This window comes from Eleginops maclovinus, chromosome 7 (assembly GCF_036324505.1).
Source record: "Eleginops maclovinus isolate JMC-PN-2008 ecotype Puerto Natales chromosome 7, JC_Emac_rtc_rv5, whole genome shotgun sequence".
NCBI lineage: Eukaryota > Metazoa > Chordata > Actinopteri > Perciformes > Eleginopidae > Eleginops > Eleginops maclovinus.
This window is the reverse complement of record NC_086355.1, coordinates 10,023,172-10,048,213: the sequence shown is the minus strand read 5'-3', so window position 1 is coordinate 10,048,213 and position 25,042 is coordinate 10,023,172. Positions and strand designations below refer to the sequence as shown.

At 38.8% G+C, this 25,042-nt stretch overlaps 1 protein-coding gene and 1 long non-coding RNA gene across 2 annotated transcripts in view; one reads left to right on the top strand and one right to left on the bottom strand.

Moving 5' to 3' along the window:
• The window catches only part of pde11a (phosphodiesterase 11a), a 33,439-nt gene extending 10,335 nt beyond the window's left edge, over nt 1-23,104 (top strand). The window contains exons 5-20 of the mRNA XM_063888157.1: nt 30-94; nt 1,376-1,508; nt 2,624-2,699; nt 5,890-5,957; nt 6,062-6,154; nt 7,597-7,647; nt 9,791-9,937; nt 10,048-10,155; nt 11,942-12,051; nt 12,842-12,932; nt 14,988-15,088; nt 15,309-15,386; nt 15,465-15,529; nt 15,906-15,979; nt 16,998-17,081; nt 20,807-23,104. Coding sequence (XP_063744227.1) covers nt 30-94; nt 1,376-1,508; nt 2,624-2,699; nt 5,890-5,957; nt 6,062-6,154; nt 7,597-7,647; nt 9,791-9,937; nt 10,048-10,155; nt 11,942-12,051; nt 12,842-12,932; nt 14,988-15,088; nt 15,309-15,386; nt 15,465-15,529; nt 15,906-15,979; nt 16,998-17,081; nt 20,807-21,025 — 1,563 coding nt within the window. The 3' untranslated portion in view covers nt 21,026-23,104. The remainder of the gene's footprint in view (nt 1-29; nt 95-1,375; nt 1,509-2,623; nt 2,700-5,889; nt 5,958-6,061; nt 6,155-7,596; nt 7,648-9,790; nt 9,938-10,047; nt 10,156-11,941; nt 12,052-12,841; nt 12,933-14,987; nt 15,089-15,308; nt 15,387-15,464; nt 15,530-15,905; nt 15,980-16,997; nt 17,082-20,806) is intronic.
• LOC134867519 (uncharacterized) lies at nt 21,967-23,840 on the bottom strand. Its single transcript, XR_010166145.1, has 3 exons — nt 23,654-23,840; nt 22,977-23,053; nt 21,967-22,214 (listed from the first exon to the last, which is right to left on the bottom strand). It is a non-coding gene; the product is annotated as an uncharacterized LOC134867519 (long non-coding RNA).
• Between the last annotated feature and the right edge of the window lie 1,202 nt (nt 23,841-25,042).

The following is a 25,042-nucleotide window of genomic DNA, read 5'->3' as shown; positions in this document are numbered from 1 at the left end:
GTGATTTTATTTCCTTTCAAATCTTTCAGGTGGTCAAGTTTACCAAGTCTTTTGAGCTACTGTCCCCCAAGTGTAGTGCAGATACTGAAATCAGGTATGTATTATGCTACAGTGGTGAAATGTACTCCACAATAACATCCGCCTTAAGAAGACTTACTATTTTTTACCTCTATATTCATATTTCCTCTTTTATACATTGTGTACTGAGCCTTAATTGAATTTGTAAAGCTTCCATGTAGGAACACAAATAAGAGAAATATAAACATTGAATATTCTTCGGTGCTGTTGGAGTAATATCCTGATGCTGAATTGAAGGTATACTGTAAATGTGGGATCCCCACTTAATTGGGTTTTGCTGCTTTTGTGGAGTGGAGAAAGAGAGGCTTGAAATTGTGTGGGATGTTTATAGAATTCAATTACTCTCGAAGTCCTGCACTTACCATTACTGATTGGTTACTTCAAGGCTGCAATGAACTCCAACAATAATAATAAAAAACATAATAAATTACAATAGTTAGAAATTAGTAGTACATTTGAATTAACATCAGTCTTTTTCAGACTAAATACACTCCCTGTTTCTGGATATTAAATAGACAAACAGATTGTGATTTCTGGTAATAAAACGGCACCTTACAAACTAAGCTGAAATGACAGAAATACAGTAACTCTGTGATGACACTACTCTTCCTGAAGGTTCACATCTGAATAACAGGGGTGGCTGTGCAAGCTCCATGTGTGTAATTAAGTGAATACATTTGGTGTCAGATGGTGAGTGTACTGTGGGATTTATAATGTGCCTTGCCATCCCCATGGGGAGGGTAATGTCGAGCGAAGGCACAGTGCTGCTAGTGGGTCTGTGGCAGCTAGAAGACAAATACACATTGTCGCTTACACAGCTGTATCACTAGATCAAAGGGATTCAAAACATCTGACATCAGTGTCTTTCAGTCTTTATTCTAGTGTAGAAAGACAAAATGAGTTACACTTAACGTTTGTTTTTTCCGTTTGGAAGTTAAAAGTCAGCGACAGCCCACTGCAGTAAATGTGAATGGGAAGTCTGTGCAGGGATGCAGGTGTTTCTGTCTGTGGCAGAGTGTGGGGGTGTTTGGCAATCACACAATTAACTTTTCATTACTTCATAAGCTACAGAAGAAGCTCGCTGATATGTACTGTATGAGAAAGTCATTAAATGCAAGTCAACGTTAAAGACGTCCTTAAGGAGAAATAAGAATAGCGTTTTGCAAGCTTGCAGTTTAATCAGTACAATCTCTTTTAGTTACAGTTACAGATTATTTTTTAATATTTGGCTCAGTACTGTTTTTTGTTTTGTTGCTGTGTCCCTTTTTCAGCGTGCCTTCTTGTTTTCTGACCCTAGTTTCAAAGACAGTATCGAGAAATCGTCTTACTCAGACTGGCTCATCAACAACAGTATTGCCGAACTGGTAGCGTCAACAGGACTCCCCGTGAACATCAGTGATGCCTATCAAGACCCTCGCTTTGATGCCGAGGTGAACGAACAATAACACAGTGTTCAAATTTGATATCAAACTGAAGTTAACTAAACCAACATTACAGACAAACCAGTATGAAAGTTGGATATCATTTAGGTCATAGTATATTTTTAAAGAGCTCAATAAAAAAAGAGAAAGAGGCACCTTCAGTTCCACTAACGAGTGTGCAGACCTGGCTTTTTTTATCCTCCATAGGATGTTCACAAGTCTATATCAAACGTGAGTCAATGAAGTCACATGGGATTCATTCATCATGGGCTGTGAATCCCCATGGTGAGCAAAATTGAGATTGCTATTTAAGGACGCATGTTGATGAGAAGACAGATGGTTAGAAACAAAAATGAAGGGATGAAACCATGTATGTCAAACTGTACCATTCATCCAAGTTCTCCGTTTACATCTTAATATTTCATTCATGGTTTGGTGACGATTCCAATATTTAATAATTGGACTGTGATCTCTCATGTGACTGTCGTGTGACCTTAAAATCTCACACATGATGTGTCCAGGTGTGAAGATTAAAATAGATGCCGGTAGAGCAGCTGGAGCCTGTGAGAAGAGTCTTCACAACCAGTTAGGCAAATTTGGCTTATCCTTTTCTTCTCTTGTTTTACTGGCACCTCATGGTGAGACTTTACAGCCTACCTATTTTTTCCATTTTGTCAGCTGTTAATTGATCTCAGTAGGATAAAGGAGAAAGTGTCAACTGCAGAGGCTGGTGTTGATTCAAACAGAATCCCACAGCGACCAGCAAAGCAGTCTGCTCTGCGCCCAGCTGACAAACACTTTATTTCAAAACCTTACTTATATTTGAGCCACATTGCTTAATGCTGGAGTTGGAAGCAGTTTGTTCTTAAATACATACTGGTTAAAATTAGTAACATTTTATTTAAATAAGAAAATAATATCAAAGAATAAATAAAAAAGTAGGGCTTCATTTTTTATTAACTGACTCATTTGCCTGTATTTGTAAATGGAATAATTGAATGTTTTGGTTATCACAGAATTTTCAGGTACTAACAACTCTTAGTTGTGCTTGAAACTAAACCCCCTGGAGAAAAGTGTAAAATAAATACAGATGGATGATAACACATTTTGTCCCACTCTTTTAGGCGGACCAGTTCTCAGACTTCCACATTCGCTCCGTGCTTTGTGTTCCCATATGGAACAGTAACCACCAAATCATCGGTAAGTTCACAAAGGGAGCTTTATTTTTCTCTTAAAGTTATTTGATGCAGGTTCTTCAAAGTTTTTATTTAATTCAAGTTTTTAAACAACTAACCTGCTGGGATGGTTTTTATTGAGAGCATTAGTGAGATGTTGTTTGTGTTTGTATTCATGTTGTGCTAAAAAGATGAAGGTAGAAGTCAGTTAAGTCACACAACTAGCTCAGAAAATACTTTCTTCATGTTCCTTCATGTCCAAACCTAGCAGCAACTTACAGATCTGAAAAGTGTAGCCAAAGCAAATATCTAGCATGTAAGTCCAATTGTATAGAAGTCTATGAGAAAATGATCCGACATCTCACTTAATTCATTACCTCAGTAAAACATTTCCAGAGAAATGTATGGCCTCAATGGCTAGTTACAAATCAATTTGAATTCATAATGACATTAACTTAGTAAACTATGGTCCCGCTTATAGCACAATAGATCATCAGTCTCTGAAACACGGTTCTCCAGTTTTCAGTGTTTTCTTTGTTTCTGTCTTGAAACTTTAACAATATCACACTGTGTTTATGAAAGTGAATTGTACCATTTTGTTTGCCTAAAATTATATCGTTTTTAATTGTACCACTCTCTTGTGTCACATTTTGGATCCAAAACACCAAGATCACAATAGCCAAATGCAAAACTCTAAGCTTTAAAACCAAAGCAAAAGAAAGAGGTGTCCACATAAGGTCACAGAGTGTATCTATGATGCAGATACATTATCAGCACTAATATTGTGCAGCACTCTCAATGTAGGTTTCAAATCTGTTTTGCTGTAGTAGACATGAAGGGAGAGGGGAGGTTGTGTTCAGCTCAGGCTGCATGTGTGTCATTAGATCCACGCTGCACCATCACTACACACTTGGAGGTGGAGTTCCCTTCTTCTCGCTGTGTGCTTTGTGTTTATGAATCAGCCCCAGGCCAACACCACACTGACACTCTGATAAATCATTGATCTCTCGTCTTGTTTTGTTGCTGGATATTGCAGGGAGGAGCAATGATAGCAGCTCCTTTCGGTCCACTGAGATCTGCTGCAGTAGGTCATTACTTATATTTGAGTGCAAAGTGATCAGCAAATCTGCCGCAGATGGTTGGTTAGGACCCTTATTTGTGTGCCTCACGTTTTTTTTTCCTGTTTTTGCGTAGGCATTAGTGCATTTGTCGGGGAGGGTAGAGGGAAGCGGAAGAAGAACGGAAAGAGAGTGAGGGGGAGAAAGAAATGCGGTTTGTGTGGGTGGCACCTGAGGATCTGGAGTGAAAAAAAACATTATACAAACAAAGCGGCAGGAGATGAAATTCTCAAGCCAAGGATACATTCAGTTAGAAAGTGAATGTCCTTGTGTAGCCACCAGGAATACGCACAAGGAATACTGTTGTGATTATGAAAACAATAACGTGTAATGTTGAATACCATTTTTGCGTGTAAAATTAGCATTACGCCACCCATTAAGGCTATACAACTCTAAAGATAGGAGGTTTCTTGGCGGATTATTGTTATAATATAAGTTACCTGAGATTACAAAAACTAACCTTAGAATTTCTCAATTGAAGATATGGACGAAGAGCAAGGCAAATTCCCTCAAAGTAGAGCAGAAAGAAATTGGTCTTATAGTTTAGCTTGTAATTTATGGAGTCACGATATACGTTTCTCACCTATTGACTGTACGTCACACCCGTGGTTTTATTAAACAGCTTTCGGTTGGTAAGTAGAATTCGGACAAATACGAGTACGGTCTATTTGTTTAAGCTTATTAATGACAGCCCAGCGATAGACCAGCGTGTACCACGGTTTACAGGTTTTGAAAGGAATTGATAAATGGTCAGAGAGAGAAACCTGACTGCAGTTGGCTTGTTGTGATCATAACCTGTAGAAATCAGTCATTAAATGTGTGACCCTAAGCCCCTCACAGTGGTTCAGAATGTTTTAAACCCAGAAAAAGTATTTTAGCCTCTGAATGCTCTAATGTCTTTCAACATTAAATCAGAATAGATTTCATGTTGCTTTTTTAATGCTGATCAATAGATAAAGGTCCATTATTCTTTGCAAAACAGCTCAACATCTACCACGTTGCAATGAGAGTGTGAACGAACTGCGTTTCTAAAGCCCAGCTACAAATTCTCAAACAGTAGGAGATCACATCCACTGCAGGACATGACATTTTTTTTCTGTATGAAACAAGGAGAAATGATGGGTCCCTTGAAGACAGACACTGACACACATCTTTAGTTGAGCTAAAGGCACCATTTGATTCCCCTCACTAGACAATCTGCATGTCCCATTATGATTAACAGCTACTGTATTACTTTGAATAAAGCCTGGTTGTTTGATTTATTTCCTTGTGTGTTAAAGTGCTGAGCTGGTTGCAAAATGTGTCATCTTACTCCATTCAACACCCCCACATGCATTTATGTAGAAAAACTACAAATTTGGGCTCATTTAAATATTTCGGAGTTATTTTGTGATCATGAAACACATGTTGCAATAAGAATGGTAGTTAAAGATAATGTGGTGGCCTCAGGGCTCTACGCTGTCATTTAGCTCACTTATGCTTTGGACCTCCTATTCTGCAACTTATTACAAATGACACGCTCATTACAGATTAAGCAATAAAAGACCTGAGAAAACAATAGTTTTATATTTAATGACACCATTATATAAATTGGTCTTAGCTCTAATCCTGTTTCTCCTCTGTGGATTTCCAGCTATACATTGATATTAAAATGTCACTTTGGCAGGTTTGTTTGACCTCAGAGATAAATAAAAATGGTAATGTATTGTGTAATTAGTTTTTAGCATAATTTCTCTGGGACAATAAAAGGTGGTGCTTTATCAACATGCCTTTCTCTTTTTTTAATTAGATGATGAGGGAAGCCATCTTAACAGGGAATACTGCCGCAGAATTGTGCACAATAACTAGACGTCTTGTGAAAGATAACATTAATTGAAAAACAATTTCACCAGAGCCACAGTTATGTCATTTTGTGTAACCGTGTATGTATGTGATAGGGTATTGTGTCTCTCCTCGATATCCATTAATAATGCATGTTAGTCAATGAGTGTGTGGGTTTGATCCTCTTTTAATTAGAGGCAGGTTATATGCACTGGAGTCAGTCTTTCCAATATCAAGCATCCCTGTGAAGTTCTGACTATATGGTTTGTGTAACAGGTGTCGCCCAAGTGCTGAACAGACTTGATGGGCAACCATTTGATGATGCAGACCAGCGTCTCTTTGAAGTATTACACTTGTTTCTACATATTTTGTTAAACATACAGCAGCTTGTGGGTATATCAGAAACAATTTGTGTTGTGCTTGTCTGCTCTCTCTTTTTTTTTTACAGGCATTTGTGATCTTTTGCGGACTGGGCATCAACAACACCATCATGTACGACCAGGTGAAGAAGTCCTGGGCCAAGCAGTCTGTGGCTTTGGATGTAAGAACACAACAACTAAAACACATATATGCAATTGACTTGTGTTAGAAAATAAATCTATTTGTCTACTTACATTTGCAAAGAATATCAACAGACACATTTTAGATAAAGAAACCCTGCACAAAGTAGGTTTCTGGTATCCGTTTCACTTCGATTTCGCCACTGCGATGCAACTTTTAGAGACTAACGGTAGTCGGAGTCTAGCAACTTCAATGGGAGAAGAAAATTTGAACATAAATTATGACCAATTCTTTTGCCCCCCGAGCCACATTTCTGCCCAATATTCGGACATTAAAGTTAGGGTTAAGTTTTTTTTTACAAGTAAATCAGAAGAAAATGAACTTTGTTTGAGACCAATTTGTAAGATTGTTCTGTCTCAGAAACTCAGTCTTTCAAGACATGGCATCACGGCGAATTACTCCTGGTCAAACTGTGTCAAAATTAAAATCAACTCTCAAGTTCACTGGAAAACTTCTTCTGTAATTCAAAACATGTCATGTATATGACACATAGCTCTGTCAATATATGTTAGAAAAATAAAAATGTAAACAGATTAGGAAACCATTGGCACTGATTGCAATTCACTATCTTTGATACTTAGCAAACTGTTCTGTGGCTCGAAAGAAGTTGGCAACCTCCGTTTTTGAACTGATAGTGTTTATGTTAGCTTCATGCCCTCCCTCAGATGATATTTCTCTGTGCATCGTATGTGTTCTTGTTCTCCATTAGCCATAATGCTTTTTTTATTTTCCGTATGGTCTGTGTTAAAAGATGTACCCACAAGTCAACGTCTGCTGCATGGCTAATATAAAACCTTATTCTCTCTAAGGGGTCTTGGTGCTCGCCTCCTTTTTCTAGTCTCATATTTCCGCAAGAATGTACGCATGGAAAAAAAGTGCTGATATCTCTTTGTAGATAACCTTCTCACAAAGGTTTTATTGAAAATTAATGAGCGGCAGTGAAAAGCAATCCCTCATCCGCCCTGCAGTATGCGGGCATCCAGCACTACTCAGCCTTTACGCTACGTCCTTACATTACAATAGGGAGCTTTCAGGTACATTATAGTGGTTTTCAGCACCCGGTTTCAAGACAGTGAGAAGCACAGAATGAGAGATAGAGCATTTAAAAGGAGAGCCACAGAGTGAACTAATATGTAGATGCATTGCTTCTGGCAGCACTGAATAAACATGAGCGTTTATGATCAAATAAGCAACTGGATGTCTGTGCGAGGTATTTCTCACAGGATATGAAGGGAACACGGCGATGTGATCAGGGCTGACATCGCTGCTCTTGTAAACTGTTCCAGAGGCGAACGTTAACTTCCTCATCTGGAAGATCCACTGAAATTATGTAACGCCAGTGTGCCCTTATGGTTATCTTCATTATTAAAGAAAATAATACATTGAGTGACACTGTGTCATTCTTTTTTTTTGTTGTTGCAGGTTCTGTCTTACCATGCCACTTGCTCCAAGACTGAAGTTGACAAATTCAAGGTAACTTATATTCATCATTTGTCACAACGAACCCATTTCTTTCCATTAATGCTGACTGTTGCACTCTGTTATTTATACATCTGAGCTCAAGACAGATATTAAAGGGACAGGTTACCCAAAAAGACATATCTATTGATTTACATATGGAACTATTTATTAATGTAGATTGTTTGGTTAGAGATGCCGATTGTTGGAGATCTCTGTCGTAGAGATAGAAAGCCTTCTCAGAAATATAATGGAACCAAATAGCACTTGGTTTGTGGTGCTCAAAGAAAAACACCTAGAAAAACTCAACAGTAACGTCTCTATCCACAAATCATGACCCGGTTACTCAAGATAATCCACAGACTTGTAGAGAGCAGTAGGAACAATTTTCTTTCTACAGCATCACTGTGCAGAAGGAACCGTACATCATCTCATGCACGAGAGGCTCATGCTCGTGACAGCGTGAGATGTAAACATTAAGAGCATCCTCCTCGGCTGAGCTGTGACATTAGCTAGCTCAGCTGAGCTCAGGAGAGCCTCTCGTCCTTGAGTATGCATGCATAGGTTCAACGAACATATGGTGTAAAAAGTAGTGGATGAGGGATGATGGGGAATTCTTTCTTAACCTCGTGTGACATCCAATATTTCAGTCATAATAACTCAATGACCAAATAGGTTGTTTGTCATTTATTGATTTTATTATAAAGGACCTATGTGAATGTTATTTGATCTGATGGTTTCCGGTGAGGAAAGTCTGCCTGACAGTCTATATATAAATATTACATATAAAGTTTATACACACACTCTTGGTGGAAATTACAATTTGATCTTCAGGTTTGCTCTGGTGGTGCAGGTAATTGTCTTTATATAATTTCATTGTTTTCCTACTTATGTAGCCATGATCCTTAGTGTCTCTGCTTTTTATTGAGTTCAATTAAGAGAAATTAAAAAGAACAATATTAAAGGGTCTGTTGTGGTTCTGCAAAACGTATTCACGAACATTTGAGTTAAGACATCAGCAGTAAAACACATTTGTATTTCTCTGATGGCTAAAACTGTTGTTTACAAGAAGGTGAAGGTTTGGAAATGTAGCTCAGAATGCATTTATTTTTCTTATGGGCCATTTAATTATGATATCTTGTTTCTAATTAAATAACAATCTGTCATTCATTTAATGGGAAAGGAAAATCTATGGCAACAGAGAGGAATTATTGGCAGTCTGTCTTTTAGACTTCCTTTTCCATTTCCTCCAAAGAACTGCAGTAGCATGCGAGCTAACATATGGGTCAGGAATCCCCCCATGAAAATAGGATAATTGTGGTATTTGAAATTATTACTTCAATCAATAGGCAATCACTGTCAATGCATTTATTATTAGTTAAAAAATGAAAATATCTGCATTTTTAATTGGCATGACACTTCTGAAATATAGATATGACCTATTTTCCTGCACTTTCATGTGTAAGATTTTCCCCTGTGGCCATCACGGCAAAGTAGGAACCCCGCTTCTCTGTGAGCTTGTGTGATCTCTCAGCCCCCTCATCCACGCTCTGCTTCCCCCCCCCCAGTTTCTTTCATAACTGCTCTACATATGGAGCCTCACGGAGCACACTAGACTGGGATTCCACCAAAGTGCAAATGGCAAATGGCAAACAAACTTGGCTGACATTTGGCGACCCAGCGCTGTGAATTGAGAGAAAAGAGAATACCTGCTGACCCAACAGGCAAACATTTGATAAGGAAACATGGTGGCTGTTAGAGGGGAGACACAGGAAGAGGAACATGGCGAATGAGAAATATCTGCTCATTAGACCACATCCAAGATAGCAGACATGGATGCTTCAGTGTGAATATGGTTAATTGGAATCATGCATGTGTTGGGAGATTTTGTTTTTCAATAATGAAAAAATAAAAGCTGTTGATGATTACTACAGCACAGCTACGTTCGTCAATGAGCTCTGAAAGTAAACAACGGTGAAATCTTCCACCAAAGCTCCCTCATTAATCTTAACCCTCACCAAATGAGTCTTCGGAGTCTTAATTAGCATGTCTTCATATTTCCATGTATCATCTGAAAGTGGCACAGCATCCTCTGACCTCTCCATACTCTTGTGCTCTCTGAACTTATATCCTCGTCTTCTCTTCCCAAATCAAACAGGCTGCAAACATCCCCCTGGTTTGCGAGCTGGGCATCGATAAGCTCTACTTCGACGATTTCTCCCTGGACGTTGATGCCATGATAACGGCGGCTCTGAGGATGTTTATGGAGTTGGGAATGGTGCAGAAATTTAAGATTGACTATGAGGTGAGACAACTTCATCTATTTCCTTTGAATTTTTGACTGATGGTGCCCAGAACAGTATTCCTTCACCAACGTGTCTCATTTGCTCATCCCTCTCTCTGTCTTTCCCTCAGACACTGTGCAGATGGCTGCTGACTGTCAGAAAAAACTACAGAATGGTTCTCTATCACAACTGGAGACATGCCTTCAACGTCTGCCAGTGCATGTTTGCCATGCTAACGGTAAAAGACACTTGCATTACGGAATTTAAAGCAGATTATTATAAACCTATTGTTTAAGGAAAAACATAACAGTTTCCTCGCTGGACTGGTATCCATAGAAAAACTCAGAAGCATCTCTAAACTCAATTGGGTTGAGTTTTTCCATGCTTTTCTATGAGAGGCTTGTGAATAATAAAATAGGAAAGGTTATAAAACCAAGAGTTAGTTCAATTTAGAAGCTTACAGGTTAGCGGCTTCTCTTAAGTGAGATCTCCATACCTCTCCTTTTGAGGCTCAAATAAGTAAAATCATTCAACATTTAAAAAGAATCCAAGATTTAAGACAATCAAACCAAATAAAGAAACCTTTATGTGTTTTTTAGTACACCAATGATGATTTCATAACTTCTCAGATCAGTCAAAACAGAACACGAAGGACTTATAAACAGTACAGTACTTGGAAATTGTAAAGATACTGATTTCTTCTACTAGAAGTGTTAGTGTAGGCATGAAGGCATCAAAGTAAAAGTGAGACGTGGACACCAGCATGAATATTATGGATGTTAAGTATGTTAGAATTCAAACTACGACTCGTTATATTACTAACTATACAAACAGTCAACCTAGAGATGTTTGTTTGAATAGAAACCCCAAGAGAACTCCTTTACTTTATCATCAGGTCCTTAGGGAAACACACACACACACACACACACACACACACACACACACACACACACACACACACACACACACACACACACACACACACACACACACACACACACACACACACACACACACACACACACACACACACACACACACACACCATAGAGTTAATTATTTAATCAAACAAAGCATTAATGCTCGGCGTCCCGTCTGAATTGATTATTGGCAGAGGGGGTTGAAATAGTAGTGTGTAGGCTAAGCTTCTCTCTCCTGCCGAGCGTTTTAATGAGTGGGCTGAGGGCTGTGCTATCTGCGCCGCTATCCCCACAATGACCCACAGTGACTCACTCAGCTCATGGCCTCCAGAGATCATTCATCCCGGCCGTGCAGCTCCCTGTGTGACTGTCTACTGCTGGCTATCTAGGGAGATACAGTCTTATAACGATGCTGCTACTGTTGAAGGGTTTTTCATCTGTATTTAATGAAGACCTCACTGTTTCATATATTAAGAAAATGAGGCAGGGTTGCACGATTAATTTAATGTTGGAAAGTTCTAACTGGAGTTTAGCAAATATACGTTGGAAATAAGTCATTTAAAGTAAACCAAAAGTGGCTCAATATGGATATGCTTGCATATCAAAATAATAGGAAAAAATATTCCGCCATAGAGGAAGGAATTGTTGTGTGCTCTTAAAAAATGAGTAAAAAAAGGATAAACAGGGAGGTTAATTGACGGAAATGGCAAAATCATTTAAAAAAAAAGCCCACATATTTACATTAGTTATTCAATCTTTCATGATACAAGTGCTTGTTGTTAGGTACTTGTCCTCTCAAGCTATTTTGCTCAAAACATCTTAAAACAGCAGACATTTTATATGGTAACGCAGAAATGTACGTTTAAAGTTAATGCTACATCGTAGTTCGGAAGTTTAGGTGCAACAAAATTACGTTTATCTAAGTGTAGAGTAAAACATAAACCAACATCTAAAGCTGAGTTTAAGGTTATCGTTCTCACTTTTAACCTAGCCTTAATTTTGGTACAACATGATTAAAAATTGAGCCATGATTTCATTGGGTTTCATTGTGAATCCTTGTTGCTGAAACCAGCCAAATGTTCTCCTCTCTTCTGTGACATTCAGACGGCAGGCTTCCAGGAGACTCTGACCGAGGTGGAGACCTTAGCGCTTATTGTAGGTTGTGTGTGCCACGACTTGGACCACAGGGGCACCAACAACGCTTTTCAGGCCAAGTAAGTGTTCCTACTTTATCTCTCTTTCCCTGCCACACAAACACATCAACACACTCCCTCCTACACACCGTTTATAGTGTTTTACCACCTGCAGCACTCAAGCCCAGATCAGCAAGTGTCAAGTGGCAAGTTGTATAAAGCTTATATAAGAGTCTGCTTAATGAAGACACTGTAAACACTGCTGACTCTGAGCACATTCAGATCTGCGGCTATTAAACCGCAATTGAATTGCATGATCTTACTGTTCTCTGCCCGCACAAAGTTTATCATAGTAGACTGCATCTGTAACCGAGATGGAAAAAGAGTTGGAGTTAGAAGAATTAGAAGAAATGTCTTGATAATCAATGTATTTCTATCTGCTCAGTGTCATCAGATCAACTGTCTTAAACAGTTTCAGTTGTGTTTATATTTGTTAGTTGTAGCTACGATAGTGCTAAAGTTAAGGGTGACAATCAAAAAAAAGTGGTAATGAAGCTTTTTAATCAGATGTGACAGTGACATGTTACAATTGGAAAACCTTTTTTTTGTTTTTCTCCATATTCAATGTTTCAAGTCGGATTTTTTTATTGAACCATAAGTTGGCGACCGATTTCAGAGAGAATTGCGGAGGGAATAACAAAAGACTCAGTATTATTTCTTATTTCTCAGTAGGTGTTGAATGCTGATTATGTTATCTCTTTCTTGTGTGTGTGTGTGTGTGTGTGTGTGTGTGTGTGTGTGTGTGTGTGTGTGTGTGTGTGTGTGTGTGTGTGTGTGTGTGTGTGTGTGTGTGTGTGTGTGTGTTTGTTAGGACGGGCTCAGCCCTTGCTCTGCTTTATGGGACCTCTGCTACGCTGGAACACCACCACTTCAACCACGCCGTTATGATCCTGCAGAGCGAGGTGCACCATGTTCCTTTTTCTGCTGCAATGCAGTGGGTTTGCAACTAACAATTATATTAACTACAAACTAATCTGTATTTTTTTTTTATAGACTAAAAGATCATCTCAAACATGAATTAAAATGTCTGAAAAAAGTAAATATTTCCATCCTAGTTTCTTAAGCAACAATATGTCTCATCAGAACAGGAAAAGCACAAGTTAAAGGACCCGTTCAGAACATGCCTGTTGGCTGTTAACTTAGCTTAGCATAAAGACCTGAAACAGATAGCATTATTGGGCATTTACACCTAAGATAAAGTCACATTAAACAATCAGAGAGGCAAAAAATCTTGAAAGTTCCCTAACTTACAAGTGACATCTTGCTTCTTTTTTAACTGAATTGTAAAATCAACAAGTTTTGTTTTCTAGAGGAGTTATATGCTGCACAATTTGAGGTTGGCAGTCTTAAAGTCTGCTGCTGGGGGTAGATTCAAATTTACGAGACAGATTTAAAAGTGGTGCTGGTCTTCTCATGTCAACTGTCAGCAAAGAGAGCAATTTACCCATTGTGTTGAAAATATTCCTCTTCTGTTTCAAAACATGAAATTAAAGTAACTTCCAATGCCAATGTACCCTGACAATACACCTGACAGCAGAACATTTGTACAGTTACACTTCGTATCTCTCTCTCTTAACTTCTAAGCCATCTAAATGAAGAAAAAAAATCATGAAACCCATAAAAATAAAATAAAATAAGGTAGTTTGTGCCAACTGCGTCTGAAAGCAGTGTAAATGTCGGCCTTAGGTGAAGGAGTAAACAAAAAGCTCATGCTGCCACCAAATCATCGTCATTACAGAGGCGATAGATTTGCTGGTAATTGTTTGACAGACACGTTTTACCAGGTGACTGGCTTTGCATCAAGTAGTAATTAAAGACGTTTTGAGGGAGCAGCTGAGACGAGGCTTAGCAGAGTTTGTTCCAGTGGCTCCATTATCACGGTGCTGACAACACACTAAGCTGACAAATGTTTGCTTGAAATATCATAATGGTTTCTGTTGATACTGGGGATGAACTACTGTCGCCCTATTAGCATATAAATTAATAATGTGGCTAATTCAAGCAGAAAGCTCACGATTCAACCGCACAAAGCGTTAATTTAAAACTTTTAAACGCCACTCCCTCCCTTTGTATCTTTCAATTTCCCCTCATCATTCTCACTTCCTATTTTGCCCGCCTTCATCCGCTCCAATTGTGACAGAATGAGAGAAGTGCTTTGTGTCTCTGCTGTAACATCGTTCAATATTTCATGGGAACACATGAGCTCATGCAGGGAATCAAAGGCAATTTGCACTTGGATTCTCTCAAGGAAAAAGTGCTCATCCAGTTTTGAGGATCTCTGCTAATTCCTGTAGGTCCTTATTATCCTCTCATTCGGCTCCTTCTCGGTTATCACCATGACATCTTCAATTTTCACCAGACAGACCTCTCCATTCTCTAGAGTCTCGAAGATGGTGTCTAAGTGGTGGTGAATGAATGTATAATACATGATGTTTCAATGATAGAGAAGCTAAAGTGAGAGATGTTGCTTAGGTATTAGGAACCGCTGGCCTCTCTCTTTCCTTTTCTTTTTACTATTAGTAATGCAAATAGGCTTTTTTGAATGAAAGACTCATCCTCATCCACTTCTGCAATTTAACAAAATAAAGCCAAATGGTAAAGCCAAAAAAAGGAACAAATTAAGGTAAATAGTAGTAGCTACTAAAGAGAAGACAAATTCTAAAATATACAAGAGGAAAAAAATAACTATACAAAAGATGATCTTTAACTGATAGCCAGTATTGTCAGCACTCTGTTCTAACATTCAAACTGTTCATAAATAATTCAAAACGACTCTAAAATAAACCCTTGCATTAAGTTTTACGCACCCTCTGTTAAGTAAATGGTTCCCATCCCAAACTAATGTAAATAATTAATGTAGGTGCTAGTGCTTCTTTATTTGAGGTTCTATGTGTGCGGTGGTGAAATGTATTTAGACTTTTTTTTTAATCATGTTGTCTCTGTATGTGTCTCCACAGGGTCACAATATCTTCTCCAACCTCTCGTCTACAGAGTACAGCGACCTCATGCAGCTGCTGAAACAGTCCATTCTGGCCACCGACCTCACACTCTACTTTGAGTATGTCCTGCTGAACACCACGCCACTTATTAAACTGTTAAATCTCCTGACAGTGAGATGTCCAAAGAGCCCGGCTGGCTCTAGTGTACTAACTTATTTATACAATAAAGCATACGGAGCCCCTGTGTCTGTACGATGTTAACTGCAGGTTTCTTTGAGGGAATACCGCCCCCTTGTGGATTTCATGTCACTTACACTACAGATGTCTTTTCCTCATTAGGAACAGAAACACCTTCTTTGAGCTGGTCAGCAATGGGGAGTACAACTGGAACGTGAAGGCTCATAGAGATATGTGCAGGTAATGCCGGGTCAAACATGATGAAGATTATAATATCATAAGTACTGCATTAAAATAAATAAATCTGATATCTTTCAGATCCATGATGATGACAGCTTGTGACCTTGGTGCCGTCACTAAACCTTGGGAAATATCACGCAAGGGGAGTACACTCACTAAAATGCTTTTTTCAAAGTGACTCGTGAGAATATTCACGATTATCCTCAAAAGGGAAATGAACAACAATCAACGTTTTGTTTGTAATTTTATCAGTAAAATCCTTAATTCTCTCATCCCTAATGTCTAAACCATTAACATGAAGCTTAAACACTTGGTTTATTAATCAATATTTGGTCAAACAAACAATAACTAGCTGCTTTTCTTCATCTTATATGATTGTAAACTGTTTTGGGATCCTTGGGCTTGGGCTTTTGGATACTGTGCCAGGCATCCACACATTTTAAATACCAATCAATGAATTACGAACATGTTCGGCAGACTAATTCAAAACCCTCCCTTCATATTTTCTCTCATTGCAGGTTGCAGAGTTGGTGACCAGCGAGTTCTTTGAGCAGGGCGACCGAGAGAGATCAGAGCTGAAGCTCACGCCCTCGGTGAGTACACACAACCATCTCTGGTGTTTTGTGCTTTTGCAGTGAGTTTCACCACGGTGACCTCCACTGAGCTGATGACGCAGAAGATGTATTTTATCTGCAGTTCTAAAACATACTGACTGTGTAAGAAACATGAGATCTTGTGTCTCTTTGTGTGGGAAAAGTGAACAGTCAGCTTGGCCACTGCACTTCCTCTCTGCTGCGCCAAGAGCAAACTGTGGACCGCGTAAGCATCATTCTTTAAAAAACGACAACTCCCCCCACACAGGATTCAAACTCTGACATTTCTATTCATTCAGCGGAAAACACACAAGACATTTGGGTGTATTCAGCTCTACTAGCATTGATTTTCTTGTAGCTGAGATCATACATTTTCTTTATTTTTCTCGTATGAATGTAAAAATAGCTCAATACTAGTGGCAGGGAAAGACTTTGGTCCTAATGAAGATCTTAACTCACATCGTATTCAAACTGTCCTCAAAGCGGCAGCGCCACAACAGAGGAATACTGTGTGTTTGATTGAGGAGCTTTGAAGGCTGAACTGTGTTGCAAGTTCTTAAAGGGGAAAACCAACAGCTTTCTGCGAGCAATTAATGGCTGTTGACTAATCGAGCCAGGCCACATTGCCTTCCCTCTGAAATAACTAATGCGGTAGCCTCCGGTCTGCCGCTTGTGTCAAACCTTTACCGCTCCGTGTGTGTGTGTGTGTGTGTGTGTGTGTGTGTGTGTGTGTGTGTGTGTGTGTGTGTGTGTTGGAAATTAAATATTAACTTCTAAGTCGTAGCCCAGTAACTATCTCTGAAGCACAGCCTCAGTGAAGCCTCTTAAGTTCAGACTGCAGTAGAATGGGGTAGAATAGAAAATGCACGTGAAATTAACTCCATTGTCTTGAGAGCAGAGGGAGGATTTTCTTTGCAGCAGCAGCAGCATTTTAATACTGTAAAACCCTGACTGATAGGTGAGCAGCATTGCACTCATTTAAACGTATGTTTAAATAAATTCTAACTTTGTGTTTCAGGCCATCTTTGATCGAAACAGGAAGGATGAGTTGCCAGGGCTTCAGCTGGAATGGATTGATGGAATTTGTGCACCGCTGTACGAGGTAAATGCTTTAAGATCTGGCCTTCATTGTGACATGCTTTTCTCACACACACACATCCGCCTGTGACATCAGCAGTGTCTGTCCTTCATCAGCTTTTGTCCGCCTCAGTGACGTCAACAGTGAAGCCATCACCAACAACTATTCAACTTTTTTTCTTTGCAGCCACAGATTTCTCCCTGAAAAATAAATGTATTATTATGTATGTTTTTATTGAAAGCCATGAAACAACTTCAAGGTTGAATCCTGTTCTTTTGAGAGGAGAAGAATGAGTTGGCACTTTCTGACTGTAGACGGCTCAGAGGAAGTGCAGTGAATAGAGCTGTGATGTAAGTCAGGTTAAATCTCCTCTGTAAGACAGTGTACTTTGGGCTTTACTGCACAAAAATGAAATAAGGCCTGAATGTTGACTGCCTCTCTTCAGAGACATTTTGTCTAACGCACACACAGGATCCAGCTGAGCAAATGTTAGGGTCAGAGCTTGTGGTAATCTTTCAGGGAATTAATGGAAATCTATACTGTGGCCTCACCAGTTTAGTTGTGTGTGTGTGTGTGTGTGTGTGTGTGTGTGTGTGTGTGTGTGTGTGTGTGTGTGTGTGTGTGTGTGTGTGTGTGTGTTTCTGAATGACGTCAAGAGAGGCTCACCTGCACCTCCCACTGCCAGCAGCAGCGGCTGTGTGGGAGAGAGGCTGATTTACCGCGGAGATCAGCTCTGTTAAGAGACGAGGCGTGCTGAAGCCAAATTCATGAAAGCAAACAGTTGTGAAGGCAGTCGAGGATAAAAAAGTAGTAGCATCCTTACAGCTCTTCAAATGTTAAAACTGTGCTGTATTAAAAACATTAATCTTAGTCATCACGACTGGAACACAAACAATAAATAAATGAATTATCCCAGGATCAGTGTCAGGAGTTAGAGCAGACTTATCAGTGCGGGGCTCTGCTGCTCCATTGTTACAGTCTGTGCAGTGTAGATAAAAAGCATCAAAGCAGTGTGTTGTCTGCGTGGGGGGTTTGTCTCCACGCCTCATGTAAAGGCTGATGTTTGGAGAATGCAGATATGGAGCTCACCATCATGCTGCTGCCAATTAAACTTGCGACGGGGAGAACAGAGGAAGTTCAGAGGCGGCAGGGTTTTTGTCCGTGGGCGGAAGAGATCTCGTTCTTGATCTCGCTGATCTCCTTCTCCTGGTGGTGGCTCGCTACTTTGTGGAATATTAATCCCCCATTATATAACCTTCCATCTTTACACCCCACAATATGACAGTCTTTCTCTCTGCTTCTTCTGAGTCTACCTCAGTGGAATAATGATGCTGTGCAAACCGATGACAATATCCCACTGTGGATACTGCAGAGGGGGGGGAATGTTTTCCTTTAGAAAATTCTTCTTCTTTTAAACCGCAAACGAGACAAATCCTCACTGATTGAGACGATCAATCCGCTCTTTGTAGTTTCACAACTGTGTGTAGGCCACATGCCATCACAGTGTGATATTTTTTCATCAACAGTTAATCTGCAAATCATTTTCTCATTAACTGTTGGGTTAAAAGATATATTTAAATAGAACAATCAGAACTGAAAAGAGGTTTAATGAGATTAAGAATCTTTTTAACGGGAGTTTTGTGGATACATTCCCAAACATGTCACACACATATAGTTGGTAAAATATTCCATAATTGTTCTTATTTGACTGCTGAATGACAGCATTTGTGTGCTCTGAATTAGGAATCAGAAATGAAATGTCCAAAAACTCAAATCAATAAATACAGCAAAACAATGATTTACCTAATGTCTTTGAACTGAGCAATTAAGCTTCTGACCATATTCATTTTTCATGCTTGTTGCATTTCTGCATTTCGTTTTCTACTCAATAAAGTTGCTATACCATAACGAATCTCAGAGAAAAAAGCAAATACTCATTTCTTAAAGCAAGTTGATGTCTGCAAATGTCCTTTTTAAATGATTTTTTTTACAATAAACAGTCCAACAACCCTAAATAACTGATTTTAAATCCCATTAAGACTGAACCGCAGCAACTCGTTCGGGTTGAGAAGCTAAATAGAGTGTACTTCGATCTTTAGCTATTTATAGCAACTCTATGTTCCCATACAGTACTACACATATAGAAAAACAGATGGGTGGAACCACATACATTAAATAGTCCATTTCTATTACCAGGCATCAACTTTCACTCAATCACAGAATTGGAAATCCATACTGTGCTCTAATATTGCTCGTCACCTTGATTAGCAGCACACATATTACAGAAAGTACAATATTATAAATGATTTAGACACATGATTTTTAAAACCCCTTTCAGGACATGTTATGAATTCTTAAAAACAAAAGTGGTCAGAGGTCTTTTATTTTCTAACAAACAATAGTTTTGATGTCTGAACTTACTTGGCCACATTACAGAGCTTTGTTCTGGTCGACCACCCACACAAGTGTTTTAATTGTTCGCATGAATTAGTGAATACACCCTCTGAATATAAATGCATTTAAAGTTCACTTAATTGGCTACTGTGATTAGATGTGTTTTCTCCAACAGCACATTTGATTTGCCTTTCATAAGCACAATACACAATCCCCAGAGTGGGTGTGCTTACTCACCTTCCTATTTATTTCATTCAATGTTACAATGGCTGCCAATTTACTCCTTTATATGCGTGTGAATAATGTTTGGTATGTGGGACCCATGCCCACATGTTATATTAACATATAAAACGGGGTTAATGAAACAACTAATTACAGACTTCCTTGGAAATCCAATAGACTCAGTAGACAATGTGAGGAGAACAGAGGGAACAAAATCTCCCCGTCTCTCAGGTAATTTGTTAAAATGGTGGATGAAAGCTTCGAATACACGGCCACCTATAGTTTAACACGAACAAATGACAGAGGACTTATCTCTGTCATACACGTGCTTCTAATCGTTGAATAGCAGCCATTTCCCTGCCTTTAACTATAAGGCTACTGTAAGTCGCTGTTCTCTTAGCTGCGCTGCGTTCTCTGTATTGTTTCAATTGTTTTGCAGTGCTTTCGATGAATAATGTGCAGCACTCCATCTGTGCCTCGCATGTATTATCATTACTAGTCCTAGAGCTAAGCCTAGTTATTTTCCAAGAAATACATACAAGTTGATATGTTAGAAATGCAGGTTATTTTAACCGAATGTTCCCCTACTGATTTGCGTGAAAGTAAAGTTCTGGTAAGCTTTGGTGTCTCACCTTTGTAGACATACTGTCCTAACTGAGGTTTAATCTTTAGTTTTCATTTTGGAAATTGTTAGCATTTGCATTTATAGGTTTTGACATAACTTGCATTGATAGAAAATCAGGTTTAATTGTTTATATTGCCTTTTGATTTTTAAATTTGAATGAACATTTGAATAGAAGAACAGCCTTTCCATTTTCATTTTAACTTGGTCATGTAAAGCCCATACAAGTGAAAAAATGCATTCAAACATTTTTCTGATATGCGAAAAACATTTTAAAGTTAATATACTTTTCCTCTATTGGCTTCCATTATAATGCTGAGTTACTCCTCTAACCATCGTGATGAGATTGAAATATCTCAACAACTGTATCATGGATTTTTATGAATTGTGTCCACACATGTACAAATGGCTTTTAGTGCTGATGATGGTTTACTTTATATGTTTTTAGTCTTTATATTTCATCTGTAATTTCCCTTTGTCATCTGTCTGCTCTTCCTCTCTCCCCCTCTAGACTCTTGTCAAGCTGAATCCCAAACTTCAGCCGATGGTTGACATGATCAAAGTTAACAGGGCCAATTGGGAGGAACTGAACAAGAAAAGACAACGCAGCCAGAGTGTGTCTTCACCCTCGAGCTCCTGCAGTGGAGACAGCACAGAAACGAGCGGCTGCACTGTGGCGCCCTGCTGCAGCGGAGATGCTGACGGCACACCATCTAAACCTGTTAGTTAGCTCCTGATGCCATCTCCAGCTGATCTCTTTGGCTTTTACTCCCTGCAGCCTGCAACAGAGGCAGTGCAGTGCATGCAGAGGTTCTTGGGCTCTGCTCCTCTTCGCTTTTGCTGCTAGAGATGGGCTTTAGACTTGAGCGCGGCGCTATCAAAGAGGTTTTTCTGCTCCCTTCAGTCTTCCTGTGCTGAAGGCTGACAGAGCTGTGTTTGGCGAGCTTGTTGAAGCAGCTACCAATCAGCTGATGACACCACGTCAGAAAAGGAAACTCAAACCACTGTGTCAACATGTCAAGCAGTGAGCTAACACTAACTATTCTGGGCATTGCACAGATTTCCAAAGCATGGAAATATTGGAGAGTCATGTTTGTCTCTGATGTGGTTCGTTTTATCTCAGTACCTCCTCGTTGCTCGCATTTTGCCCGGGGTAACAGAGATATTTTTTGTAGATCTGTATATAGGCTATTACGTTATTTACAAGTGCTGTTTAAGAACATGTAAGCTCTGGATTGTAATGTGGCTGTAGAGTTGCTGAAGGATAAAGGCGTGCAGGACCTGTGACAGTGCTTGCAATGCAAATTGAGTCTCCGCTCCCACCCTCCCTCCCTGTGCCTTGTTTTAAGATCCTAATGAAAAATGCATGGCCTCCTCACCAAGGTTGTTACATAGTATAGAAATCCATGTTGAACCATGACATGTTTTATGCCATAATGTATAAAAACCAATGACTGCAATTATGTTTTGACCCCATGTTAGCCACAAAGCATCAACGGTATACATATAGACATCTATTTTGCCCAGTTTTATAAATGAAGGGTCACACTTGTCACACACACAAACACACACAATGTGCCTTTATGAAGTTGTACTAATATCAATTCATTTTTGCAGAAACTGATTTAATAATGACAACAGAGACATTAAGTATTTTATTTTAATAAGGGTTCTACATTTTAAGAAACACACTAAAATAAGAGGATAGCACTATGATAAATAAAGCTACATTCAGTCGCGGTGAACTCGACTAGAATGGCATGGCTCCGTCCAAAGGTAATTCAATTTGCCAACCAGCATCTATAAAGCTTAAAATGTTATATTTTGTGTGTTTAATCAGAACAAAAACAAAAGCATACTGTCAGACTCTTTGACAGAACATGTAACTTTCTTCTGGTTGATCAGCAAAATGTTAGAGTCTAGAAAAGAGTCAGGAACAAATTACAAATCACAGTAAATAATCTTAATATATCATGTTGATTTGTGAGCTTCAGACGTGCTGCTAGGTGGATTTTGTAACCTCCAGACAAAGTCAGGCTAGATCTTACTTCCTCTTTCCAGTCTTTATTCTTCCTGCTAAGCTTTTTTCAAAGTGGTATGCTCTTACCAAAGTTCCTGCAAAATGTTTTTCCTAAAATGTCAGAATTTGCTTTAATCGGATTTCTGTCCTTTTTTCAAAGCTCACAAATGCTGCTTAAACAGCTTTTATAATTTCCAAAAACAAAACTGAGACACTAAAACTGGTAGTAAGGAAGTGCCCATGCAGTCTATTATTTTTGATATTATTATCATTATTAATATTAGTATTATTTTAGGGTTGTATTTATGCCTTATTGATTGTGTTGTAGCTTTGTTAATTGGAGTTGTTTAAAAACGTGACTGTGCACATTGTGTCGCATGGATCTATGTGCTCTACTTTATTTTCGTTAAAGAGCTGAATTAGTTGACATTGACTTTTAAATTGCATGTTTTATGCAGTATTAAATTCAACCACTTGCTAAGTATGTAGCAAACGTGAGCCAACAAATACCTCGTCCTTTGAACTTCATCAGTAAACACATTATCTCATTGGAAATGCATGATTTAAATTCTATTGCATTATGTTATGTGAGTTATGAATATTACCGTTCTATTTTTCTATAAGGTTTCCAAACTTCTATTTCGTCTATTTTGCAACGTACCGTGCTTCTTGTATTTCTTCTTTCCTCTCCCAGTTTGGACGCTCATTTTATTTATGGCGGGCTAGACTGAAAGAAATCTAGGGCATGAAAAGACAAATGTGCAATGTTTATGTTCAGAGTTTAAATAAAAATATGCTGCTACATACACTCTGGTTTATTCTGACACGTTTATACACAAGGGGACAGCATCACAACAAAGAGGCCTTATGTCCACTAATATATTCATTTTCTATACACATCAACAGACTACCAATTTTAATGACAACAACTCAATGTAGTTTATCTAGAATAAACCATAGAAAAGTCAAAATACAAATGGCCGACAATACATAAAGAGTCTATTGACACCATGGCAGGTGCATCAAGGGTTTTTAGGCCACATTGATGAGGGACATCTCCAAAGCCAACATTAGCAAACAATTAAACTGTGCAACTGCTGCAGCCACAAACACGCTCATTAAAAACAAAAGAGAGATACACACACACACACACACACACACACACACACACACACACACACACACACACACACACACACACACACACACACACACACACACACACACACACACACACACACACACACACACACACAACTGCTATGTTACAACACTATGCATTTTGATGTCATCTGTAAAGTAAGTTGTATCAATAGGCAAGTGTGTTGTTGTACTCACTTGTCTGGATGTCATACTGTTAGCATTGTGCACTAATAAGTCTTCCCCAATCTGCTCCAGGTTCAACTTCTTTGCTTGTTTATCCTCAAAGTGTAATAAAACCAGTCCAAGTACACCAGTACCAGTACATGGTAAACTGAATCAGGCTCCGCAGTTAAACACAGCAGAAAAGTCCTCACAACCCACAATGAAGCTTAAAGCTCCACCATTAGCATGATAGCATGTTAGCCTCTTTTTTTCCAATCTTTATTGAAACAACATTTAATATACAAAAACAGATCAATTCCAGTGAATTGGGTAACTTTATTAGTTTGCATTTATACTCAATTTAAAACGAATGTATTGTTATATTCAATATGTTCAGCCTAATTGCAATATTACACGTAATTGTGATATAAGACTACGCTACCGTATTGCAGGTATCAAGCATGTTAGCTAGAGGATGTCTTGTTGGTGACGCAGGTTCCTGGGTCTGTTAGATTCAGGTCAGTCGGCCTGCTGGGTGGTGCATTAAATCAGTGATTAATTCACACACCTTTTTGTGTTGTTATTTTAAAACATACTCTAAAATCTAGTAGCCTACTACACCAATTTCATGTAAGCAAAGATGAGAGGTAATGTAATTGGTTACTTTTATCCCCACGCACTACAACAGTACGATGCTTCTTACACATAAATACATTAGAAAACTAACAAAAAATATAACAAAAATGGCATATTTGTCATAAAACATTATCTTACTTCAATGTCATTTTGAATGCTGATCTTTCACTTTCAGTGGAGTATTTCTATAATCCAGTATTTACTTAAATAAAAGACCTTTATACTTTCTCCACGATTGATATTGCTGCTAGTTATTTTCGCCTATGATTCTCGCCAGTGCAGTGCTGACCTCATGTGGACAAATGTGCACTACACTTGAAATGTATCAATGAAATACTGCAGGTATGCACACATTTCATTGAAAAAAAAAAAAATGCAGTGATGAAGTCATGTTAGAAAGTCAAAATATCAACAGTATAGTAGGAAGTAGTAATAGCTGAAAGCATATACATTTGGAATCCATTTTAATCAACCCTTTACATTTCCAGTTATTGATCAAAGCTGATTTTAAATCATTCATGTCTTATTTTAACTGTTGTATTCCTTCACACACTCCTCTGTATGGAGCCACAGAAAGTGATAACTGCAGTGCATTTCATCGTCCAAGGCTGAGCTCTATAGCTGTTGATAGGTGGCGCTGACGTCAGCAGGCCGTGTGTGGGCGGCTGTGTGGGTGAAGATGACTCCCAAATGAGCCTGTGTAGAAAAAAATCCCCCAGTCAGGAAGCAAAAGACAGGCAGTGTTAAACTCCTCTGAGCTGGATTACCTTGAGCTCCGAGTGGCAC